Here is a 10,939-nt window from a genome sequence, read left to right as displayed (position 1 = left end):
TTTACCGAACAAAGTGGGAAGATGACGATGACCACGATGATGATGATCACGATGATGATGATGACAACGATGATGACATGATGATGATGAAGACAACGATGATGATCACGATGATGATCACGATGATGATCACGATGATGATGACAAAGATGATGACAACGATGATGATGATCACAATCACGATGATGATGATCACGATGATGATGATGACAACGATGATGATGACGACAACGATGATGATGATAACAATGACGATGATGACGATGAAGTGGCCAAGTCAACTCCCATCTCACGCCCGCAGCACTGCGGATCCCCACTGCCCTGGCCTCGGGTCCCAAGCCAATGACGAGAGCTGCCACAGAGGTCGGGGCAGCGTGGGGGGCGCGATGGGTGGGGGGGCGGTCACGGGCAGGTGTCACGTGGTCCTGCCGGAGGCCTCGGTGCGTAACGGGGGAGGGCGACCCCCCCCCCCCCCCCGTGGTCCCTCGTGAAACTTGAGACGACGCCGATTGACGATGGGCGGGGCTGTGGGGTGGACGGGCGGGGCGCGTCCACGGGTGATGGATGAGTTGATGCACGGGTGGATGGAAAGTTTGGATTGGTTTGACGGTGGGATGGATGGGTGATGGATGAGTGGGTGTGTCGGTGGGTGTGTGGGTGGATGGGCCGATGGGTGGTGGGTGTATGGGATGAGTTGGTGGATGGGCAGGTGAGTGTGTGTGGCGGGCGGAGGGGGGATTTGGTATTTGGATAGTGGGTGAATTCATTAAGTAATTAATTAATCAAATTAATTAATGCGTGGGTGGATATATGAACGAATCTGTGGTTGAATGCTTGAGTGGGTGAGCTTGTGGATGAATGAATGAGCGGGTGGGTGGGTTGACAGATGGATGCGTGAGTGGGTGGAGAAATATAAACATTAGTGCATGGGTGGGTGCATCGATTAATGAATGGCTGGATGAATGAATAGATTAATGCCTGGTAGAAGGTTGCATAGCTTGGCAGTGGTGCGGATGAAAGAAAAGGATGGCTGGACTCACGGTAGGATATGAAACAACCACGCGGTCGTCGTTGTATATTTATACGCACAGAATATAAAAGGCATTGCATGTGGCTATGCACACGTTTGCAGATAGCCAGCAGCTTGGGCAAGATGCAGTCCAGCCGGGGTTGTCTTGGCATCAGAACCTCTCTGGTGAAAAGATTTGGCAGCTGAAAGCGCCAAGGTCTGGCTCCGTCGTAAGTGGCTCTGCATGTGTCAAGACATACACACACACATGTTAACACACACACACATGTAAACACACACACATACATGTAAACACACAAACATGTAAACACACACACACACACATGTAAACACACACACACATGTAAACACACACACATGCACACGAGTAAATGCAACAAAGACAAAGATCCCCCGCATAGCCTTCGCAGACTGTTGGGGCAAGTGCTGTTAGCGAGTACCTATAAGGGCTGGCACGGCACACGAGGGGGTGGATGGCCAGCACCATGTTTAAATGAACACACACACGTGTCAATACACACACACACGTGTTAATACACACACACACACGTGTCAATACACACACACACGTGTTAATACACACACACCAGTGTTAATACAAACACACAGATGTGCTGATACACACGTGTCAACACACACGCACACGTGTACATTGAAACTCGTGTACATAGAGAGTTCACGCACGTTAACAGGAACCACAGCCATTGGGGCCGTCCATAAATGACGTCACCTAGGGGGGGGGGGTTGAGAAATGTGACATCAAATAAAAATGCGCAACTTTAAATAAATATAGACAAGACGTTCTGCTTAATTAAATATACTTTTTAATAAATGTTTTCTTCTACAACATCAGAGTGCAGCGCCACATTAAATACGCACTACAATGACAATAGTTTAACGCGATTTGAAACATGTTTTAGTTTTTATGGGGGAGCGGGGGGGGCAGAGCTTTGTGATGTCATATTTGAGGGGGGGGGGGGGGTCTGACTTTTTATGACGCCGTATGACGAAGGGGGGGGGGGTAAAAAATCGTCCAAAATCGCGTGACGTCATTTAGGGACGGCCCCATAGCGAGAGGTAAACTGAATGCGCTATGCCGGGTGCGTAAACGTGTTTCGCGTCGCACGCCACGGCGAGGCGATGCATACTTGTCTATGGGTGAGTGTGTGGGTCTCTGTGTGGGTCTGTGGGTCTCAATAGGTGAGTGTGTGGGTCTCTGTGTGGGTCTCTGTATCTCTATGGGTGAGTGTGTGGGTCTCTGTGTGGGTCTGTGGGTCTCAATGGGTGAGTGTGTGGGTCTATGTGTGAGTCTGTGGGTCTCTATGGGTGAGTGCGTGGGTCTCTGTGTACGTCTGTGGGTCTCTATGGGTGAGTGTGTGGGTCTCTGTGTATGTCTGTGGGTCTCTATGGGTGAGTGGGTGGTTCTCTGTGTGTGAGTTTGTGGGTCTCTATGGGTGAGTGTGTGGGTCTCTGTGTGGGTCTGTGGGTCTCAATGGGTGAGTGTGTGGGTCTCTGTGTTCGTCTGTGGGTCTCTATGGGTGAGTGTGTGGGTCTCTGTGTTCGTCTGTGGGTCTCAATGGGTGAGTGTGTGGGTCTCTGTGTGAGTCTGTGGGTCTCTATGGGTGAGTGTGTGGGTCTCTGTGTGAGTCTGTGGGTCTCAATGGGTGAGTGTGTGGGTCTTTGTGTGTACGTCTGTGGGTCTCTATGGGTGAGTGTATGGGTCTCTGTGTACGTCTGTGGGTCTCTATGGGTGAGTGTGTGGTTCTCTGTGTGTGAGTCTGTGGGTCTCTATGGGTGAGTGTGTGGGTCTCTGTGTTCGTCTGTGGGTCTCAATGGGTGAGTGTGTGGGTCTCTGTGTGAGTCTGTGGGTCTCTATGGGTGAGTGTGTGGGTCTCTGTGTGAGTCTGTCGGTCTCAATGGGTGAGTGTGTGGGTCTCTGTGTCTACGTCTGTGGGTTTCTGTGAGAACCCGGTTTAAACCACCGCGGCTTGACGGTCTGAAGCTCGACATTGAACCCAGGATCGCTCGCTCGAGCCGGACGCAAACTCCCCCCCACCACCCCCCCACCACCTCGTGTCACCTGGACGTCTGTGACGAACGAGCTTGGCAGCTCGTCGGATTCCTCCTGCGTGAATGAATATTCTCACTCTGGGCCACTCCACTGCTGGATGAGGTGCCTCTCCGCGCGGGCGTGACCTCGTGCCAGCCCCGTGCGTCTGCAGAGGCACGGGCTTCCTCCACGCGAGCACGTCCGTCCACGTGTGTGTGGGTCTAATAATAATAAAAGTACATTGATTTACTCATTACGATTGACTTATTTATCGAGAAGAGACAGGGGTTCCTGCCGCCTTAGTTTGTCTTATATTTGCCAACGTTTTCACGCAAACGAACGACGGAGTCGCGTTTGATGTACGCGTGGGGAGGACGAGACCGCAGAAACCGGAGAGACCACCCCCCACGCGCGACGGCGCGCTCCGCGAGGGCGCAACGCTCGATCCCCGTACAGATGGAGCAGACTGATGGCGATTGGTCCACTCGCTGTAGCGCCCTCTCCCGGCGAGCCAAGGGCACGGCTCCTCCTCGACGCCTCCTCCACCCCTCCCCCCCCCCACACGGGAAGGGGAGTTTCGGAACATTCGTGCGGTGATCCACCAACCCTCCGCATCGCTGGATGACGGGCAGCCACTTGCAATGTAATTACCACCACCACGTGTGTGTGTGGTGTGTGTGGTGTGTGTGGTGTGTGTGGTGTGTGTGGTGTGTGGGGTGTGTGTGGTGTGTGTGTGGTGTGTGTGGTGTGTGGGGGGCAGTGCATGGTGTTATACGGCTTGTGAGTCCATTCACCGAAGTTGTGGATGCATGGTTGTGTGGGTGGGTTCCAGGCGGCAGGGCGAGGAGGAGGAGGAGGGGGGAGACGTGAGGCTGTGAACCAGCAAGACGGCGTTGTAAGTTAGAGGAGGAGAGGCTGGTAGCGCGTGGGTGGGGGGGAGTTGGGTTTGAAGGCTGCTTGATGGTGGTGGAGGGAGGGATGGGAGGGAGACAGAGAGAGAGAGGGAGGGAGAGAGATGGTGGGTGGGGGGAGCAGGAATGACCGCTGCTTCGGATTAATGTTGAGTCGGAGCGGCAAAGCGGCATGAGGACATCGCTCCCGCACACGTGCTAGTTTACTCACCAGCAGCAGCAGCACCAGCTCACCACCAGCTCACCTCTACACACAGTCTCGTCGGTCGCACGCGTTCTCTCTCTCTCTGTGCCCGCGGCTGCTGCTTGCTGCTGCTGCTTGCTGCTGCGTCGCGCTCTGCAAATCGGTGACACCTCCACCCCTTTGGCAGACTACAAACAAACGCCCACCACGTGCCGGTGGTGTTGTTGTTACGTTACCTATCTCTGTCCCTCTACGACATTTATCTTGACGTCGGCGTCGTTGTCGAAATTGAAGATTAACGTTAGAATTTTTCTTTTTTAAAAACCTCCCGAGGTTTTTAATTCTACATTTTTTTTGTATGTTGGGCCATCAATTTGCTTTTTTGTTAAACGGCGGATACAGCTCTGAATAACAATAATACTGGCAACAGATCTCGGCTCGCAGGAGAGAGTGAGAGAGCGAGAGATCTCTCTCTCTCTCTGTCTCTTATAGCACGCGCCAAAGGCTGCACGCTGCTCAATAGAAACGCGGACACCATCACAGAGACATCAGCAGCAGCAGCATCCGATGTGGATGTTTCTTCTTTCAGCCGCGGAGCGAGGATTAACGCGGGCAGGACATCTGATGCAGCCACTCCAGTGAGCACACGAGACGCCGAGGTACCCGCATCCACGCTCCTTCCACACGATCCAGCTCGCTCGCTCGCTCGCTCCCTCCATCAACGTCGTCTCACGCGTTCGGAGCGGTGGCGCAGTGGTTAGCGCGCTGCGTTACGGGAGACGCAAGCTACACGTGTGTGGAGTTCGACTCCCGGCCACGGCTAACGGCAGTGGAGAGTCGTATCTGAAGCGGTTCGTTACAGGTTGCCCCTTTTGTTGAGCTCCCACCGACCTGCGTGGTAAAGTATGGTCAAACGACCGCAATGGGCGGAGTCTTCAGCACACCGGTGGGCTAAAGAAGTGAATTATTTTGTCCTTTGAAAAACGTGACACATTTTTTACTGTTTGGCCGTGTCGGGTGGTGGAGGGTTACGACACATTTATAAATAACGCGATCTGACCCAAACAAAAAAAACTATATTATGAATAATATTGGTCGCGAAAGCCTACGTGTTAAAAAGGGTTGTATTTTGTGATTTTTTTCAGTATTGTAAGATTATCTCGTTCGAGTTGGGAAATGTTCTGTAACAATCTAAAAAAGCTATTTATAAGTCGGTTGCAATTGCGAGGGAGGCCACAACGAGTCTTGAGACGCTTTGTAAAGGACTGGCGATGTTTGTCCAATTCCATTTAAAATGAACGTTAAAGACCCAGTGCATTCATTATTCAGCCCTTTCTCGATCCACTGCTTGATGAACGCCTCCCCACGTAGTGTCAATTACTGGAGTTGGTTGGCCATAAATAAGCTATGCATCGTCGACAGATAGGCAGTTAGTCATGGGTCTCTATGCGAGTCTGTGGGTCTCTGTGCGAGTCTGTGGGTCTCTATGTGAGTCTATCGGTCTCTGTGTGAGGATGTTGGTCTCTGTGTGAGTCTGTGAGTCTATATGTGAGTCTATCGGTCTCTGTGTGAGGATGTTGGTCTCTGTGTGAGTCTGTGGGTCTCTATGTGAGTCTATCGGTCTCTGTGTGAGGATGTTGGTCTCTGTGTGAGTCTGTGCGTCTCTATGTGAGTCTATCGGTCTCTGTGCGAGGATGTTTATCTCTGGGTGAGTCTGTGGGTCTCTATGTGAGTCTATCGGTCTCTGTGCGAGGATGTTGGTCTCTGTGTGAGTCTGTGGGTCTCTATGTCAGTCTGTGGATCTCTGTGTGGCTCTGTAGGTATCAATGTAAGTCTATGGAGCTCTGTGTGAATATATGGGTATGTGTGGGTTTATGGGTCTCTAAGTGAGTATGCAATGTGGATTCACATCTCAATGTGATTGCATCTAAAGACGCTGCTCAGGAACAGTGGTCATGTTTGTTGCACGGAGCGAGAGAGAGATGGACGGGCAGTGACTCATAGAGTGATTCAAACATTACAGGAATTCTCGCCGACCTCACAAGCAATATCCTCCTCGTGTGAACACGGCCACTGTTGACGAGCCCCACTCGCAGTGGTGGCTACACGTGACAGATGGACGGCTTGTGCTACACAATCACTCGTGTTACTGTTGACGGTGCAAGATCACAAAAGAGCGAATTCACGGCGCAATTTAGCTGCGGATAGTTTCCGGCTCGCTGGTAGACTTGCAGCGGATGGCTGGTGAACTCGTATTGGGCCACGTGACATGGCTAGACGGATACTCGATGTGGTGTGGCGGGCGCGGAATTTATTTATTTATTGCTGACCATGATCGGGGCCAAGTGAACCGGACAGACGCTAAGCGGCCAGCTTGCAAACGGAACGATCGCAGTTGTAGCCTCCGAGCGTTACGACGTTTCTTGCACTGTGAGAAGTTACGTGAACTTGGAACACGAGGCGATGATGGGAGGAGGGGACACCATAGTGGAGCAGTGCGAGCGAAGATGCGGAGAGGGAGAGAGAGACACTGTGTTGTGTGACCTGCGGTGTGGTGAGTGGGTGACTGGGTGGGTGAGTGAGTGTGTTGTGTGACCTGCGGTGTGGTGAGTGGGTGACTGGGTGGGTGAGTGAGTGTGTTGTGTGACCTGCGGTGTGGTGAGTGGGTGACTGGGTGGGTGAGTGAGTGTGTTGTGTGACCTGCGGTGTGGTGAGTGGGTGACTGGGTGGGTGAGTGAGTGTGTTGTGTGACCTGCGGTGTGGTGAGTGGGTGACTGGGTGGGTGAGTGAGTGTGTTGTGTGACCTGCGGTGTGGTGAGTGGGTGAGTGAGTGGGTGAGTGAGTGTGTTGTGTGACCTGCGGTGTGGTGAGTGGGTGAGTGAGTGGGTGAGCGAGTGAGTCTTTGTGACATGCAGTGCGGTGAGTCGTGGAGTGGGTGAGTGAGTGGGTGGGTGAGTAAGTGAGTCGGTGGGCGTGTGACTTGTGACCTGCAGGGTGGTGAGTGAGTGGGTGAGTGTGCTTATAACCAGCTCCGGTTTGACAGCAGAGGTCTCACTCCAAAGCATCAGCTGGGCAATGCTGCGTGGAAGCTACTTAGTCTGTCGCTCCGCACGAAGTTACGGCTCTTCTCATCCACAGTCATGCCCTCCCTTCTCTATGCTTGTGAAACGTGGACCCCTCTCATGGAACATCTGCGCCGGTAGGAAACATTCAGGCTGGCATGCCTACGATCCATCCTGGGTTTAACCAGGCTGGATTGTGTTAGAAGCTCACAAATCCTTGAAAGATCTGGGCAAAGTCCCATCGGTGAGCTCCTCCGGCAGGCAAGGCTGCGTTGGTTTGGTCATGTAGCCCGCAAGGCCAGCTACCGCATGCCCAAGCAGCTTTTGTTTGGCTGCATATATTGAGCTAAATGGGCACGACATGGGCTGGAGAAGAGATGGACTGATGCCGTATGGGGGGATGTGGAGCTGAGTGGACTTGCCAATGACTGGTACCAGCGGTGTCAGGATCTGCCTCTATGGAGGAGGCTCGTGAAGGACGCTGTTGCTACTGGGCAATTAGAGGCAGTCGCCCTCCAGCAACAACGGAGCGCAGAGGAGCGACACTCACAACAACTATCGGAGCGCCGGGCGATTAAAATGCCGCAAGTTGGCATAGTAGTGGGTATAGCTGGTGCATCTACCAGTCATCTCAGTCAGCCAACCCATGGCACCTGCAAGGTCTGTCCCGAGACCTCCTGTCAACGAGCCTTCGACGCTTCACGTGGCCTCGAAGTGCACTTGGCCTGGCACGGGCGCCGTGGTGACGTAACCATCACTTCGTGGCGAATGGCGCCTGTATTGAGATGAGTGAGTGAATGGGCGAGTGAGTGAGTGAGTGAGTGGATGGGCGAGTGAGTGAGTGAATGAATGGGCGAGTGAGTGAGCGAATGGGCGAGGGAGTGTTTTTTTGTGTGACCTGCAGGGTGGTGGGTTGGACACAGTGCGGTGGATGAGACGACTGAGTGAGTGTCTGGTCGACTCAGGCAGCGATAGAACGAAACGTCCAACTTTCTGGACTTGTTCGAATTATATTTTGAACTCCACCTGGCGTCCAGCCCGAGTGGAACGGGTCTGGGCCGAGCGCCCGCGGCTCCCGTGGGACGCGGCTCCCGTGGGAAGCGGCTCCCGTGGGACGCGGCTCCCGTGGGACGCGGCTCCCGTGGGACGCGGCTCCCGTGGGACGCGGCTCCCGTGGGACGCGGCTCCCATGGGAAGCGGCTCCCGTGGGACGCGGCTCCCGTGGGACGCGGCTCCCGTGGGAAGCGGCTCCCGTGGGACGCGGCTCCCGTGGGACGCGGCTCCCGTGGGACGCGGCTCCCGTGGGAAGCGGCTCCCGTGGGACGCGGCTCCCGTGGGACGCGGCTCCCGTGGGACGCGGCTCCCGTGGGAAGCGGGTCCCTCCCTCCTCCTGCCCCCCCCCCTCCTCTATCCTCTCTCTCCTCCTCCATCATCAGTCCTCCTCCCTCCCTCCTCCGCCCTCCTCTAAGCCCCACGCCAAGAAGCCTTTAGGATTGGAGCAAAATGCAGAGTCGCCGTCGTGTCCCCCCAGTAGCGTCCGTCACCTGTCCAGATTTTGACTCGGACAGTTCGGGGGACAGGGCTGGACTTTGTGCCGAGACCTGGTGCCGCTATTGCCGTGCGCTGCTCAGCGTTGGTGAAGCGAGGCTGACTGAGATCGATGGCTGTTTGTGGAGAGGCGGACACCTCGTGCACGCGTGGGAAATTGGACACTCTGGGGTGTGCAAGTGCGGTCATGAACACCTAACCATGGAGCGTAGAACGTCGCTCCGCTTCAAATATAACAGCGAAGGAAGTGGATGCGCGGGTTTGTGGGTGCGTGTGTGAGTAGGTGGGTTGGTGACTGGGTGGGTGGGTGCGTGTGTGAGTAGGTGGGTGACTGGGTGGGTGGGTGCGTGTGTGAGTAGGTGGGTGACTGGTGGGTGGGTGACCTGGTGGGTGTGGGTGGGTGACTGGGTGGGTGGGTGACCTAGTGGGTGTGGGTGTGAGTAGGTGGGTGGGTGACTGAGTGGGTGAGTGCGTGTGTGAGTAGGTGGGTGGGTGACTGGGTGGGTGGGTGCGTGTGTGAGTAGGTGGGTGGGTGACTGGGTGGGTGCGCGTGTGAGTAGGTGGGTGGGTGGGTGACTGGGTGGGTGCGGGTGTGAGTAGGTGGGTGGGTGACTGAGTGGGTGCGTGTGTGAGTAGGTGGGTGGGTGGCTGGGTGGGTGCGTGAGTAGGTGGGTGGGTGGTTGACTGGGTGAGTGGGTGCGGGTGTGAGTAGGTGGGTGGGTGGCTGGGTGGGTGCGTGTGTGAATAGGTGGGTGACTGGGTGGATGGTTGACTGGGTGGGTGCGTGCGTGAGTGAATAGTTGAGTGACTGAGTGAGTGGCTGAGTGAATAAGCGAGTCGGTGTGTGGTGTGAGCGGGGCCCGGGGGTTAGTGGACGAGTGGGTGTATCTGCAATCCGCCAACTCCCAGACGAAGCCACCCCAATGGCAACCGCCGCACGTGCCGACGAATCTCCCGTCCCCGTGGCTCTCCGCAGGCCACGGGACATCGTCGCCGTACGGGCGGTCGACTAAAGACCCTCGTACCGTCACCACCGCTGCGTGTCCCTCTCTCGTGAGCCACGAGGAATCCGGACGATGTCGCAGCCGGCGCTGGTGCTTGTGACTCTGCTGCTGCTGCTCGCTGCTTCGCCGCGCGCCGAGACTCAAGGCGAGAGACGCAAACCGCGCGGCAGGTGAGGTTCACGCGCGCGTCCGTTCGAACGTTGTGCGGGTGGGAGCTCGGGAGGAACGGGTGGGAACGAGTGGGGTTGGGAGGGGTGGGGCTGGGTGGGAAGGGCTGGGTGGGGAGGGTGGGGAGGGGCTGGGTGGGAAGGGTGGGGCTGGGTGGGGAGGGTGGGGAGGGGCTGGGTGGGAGGGGTGGGGCTGGGTGGGGAGGGGCTGGTCACCCCGTGGTGCCCTTATAAAACTCAACGTTTAACCTACTCACGCCGGTTTGTGCCCGCCCTCACAGTCGGCCATATTTGCGGAATACACCACGCCGCCGTTGACCCTGGCCATTGACCGAGCAACCCAACGTTCCTACCAGCTCCCTCCGCAGGACAATGTGTTAAAGCTGACTGGACTTGTTGACACGCACACCGACACACCCGACACACGCGGCACTTTGGCCATGTGTGTTTGTTATAGTACAGAGTTAGACTGATGGCCTTAATCTAAGTTGTCTTGTGGTTGTTTTTGTTTGACTTGCATCCCACTGGGATTTTTGCACAGTGTTGGTGTACGGTGATTTTTCTGCAATATTTTGCTGTCTTTTCTTGAATTTTCTGTTTGCGCTTAGTCACTTTAAGATGTTTTCTTGTTCATGTTTTTGTTTTCTGTTCGTTGGGGTTGCACCCTATTCAAGAGCCGAATGGCTCACAGGGCTACACCTAATAAATGAACTTGAACTTGAACTCTCGCCAGCAGGTCGGCGCGTGCGGTCGACATCCCCGTGGTGCCGGTTGCTGCTGCTGCTGCTGGCGATGAGGCCGTGGGCCGCTGCTCCTACACCTTCGTGGTGCCGTCCAGCGCCCCGCCGGGGCCCGTGTGCGTGCGCGATGGCGGCACCTCATCCTCCTCCTCCTCCTCCTCGTCGTCATCATCGGTGAGCGCGAAGAGATTCAAATCCCCCCAAACGGCAACGCACAGCCGCGCCTCGCGCTCCGTTCGCTCG

At 55.5% G+C, this 10,939-nt stretch overlaps 1 protein-coding gene across 1 annotated transcript in view; it reads left to right on the top strand.

Annotated features, from left to right (window-relative positions):
- The first annotated feature begins 4,304 nt into the window (after positions 1 to 4,304).
- LOC144948374 (angiopoietin-related protein 2-like) overlaps positions 4,305 to 10,939 on the top strand; it is a 20,892-nt gene continuing 14,257 nt past the window's right edge. The window contains exons 1-3 of the mRNA XM_078877800.1: positions 4,305 to 4,834; positions 9,762 to 9,959; positions 10,693 to 10,870. Of these exons, the coding sequence (XP_078733926.1) occupies positions 9,862 to 9,959; positions 10,693 to 10,870 (276 nt within the window). The 5' untranslated portion in view covers positions 4,305 to 4,834; positions 9,762 to 9,861. The remainder of the gene's footprint in view (positions 4,835 to 9,761; positions 9,960 to 10,692; positions 10,871 to 10,939) is intronic.

Source organism: Lampetra fluviatilis, chromosome 49 (genome assembly GCF_964198595.1).
Source record: "Lampetra fluviatilis chromosome 49, kcLamFluv1.1, whole genome shotgun sequence".
Lineage (NCBI taxonomy): Eukaryota > Metazoa > Chordata > Hyperoartia > Petromyzontiformes > Petromyzontidae > Lampetra > Lampetra fluviatilis.
This window is presented reverse-complemented; position numbering and strand designations above follow the sequence as displayed.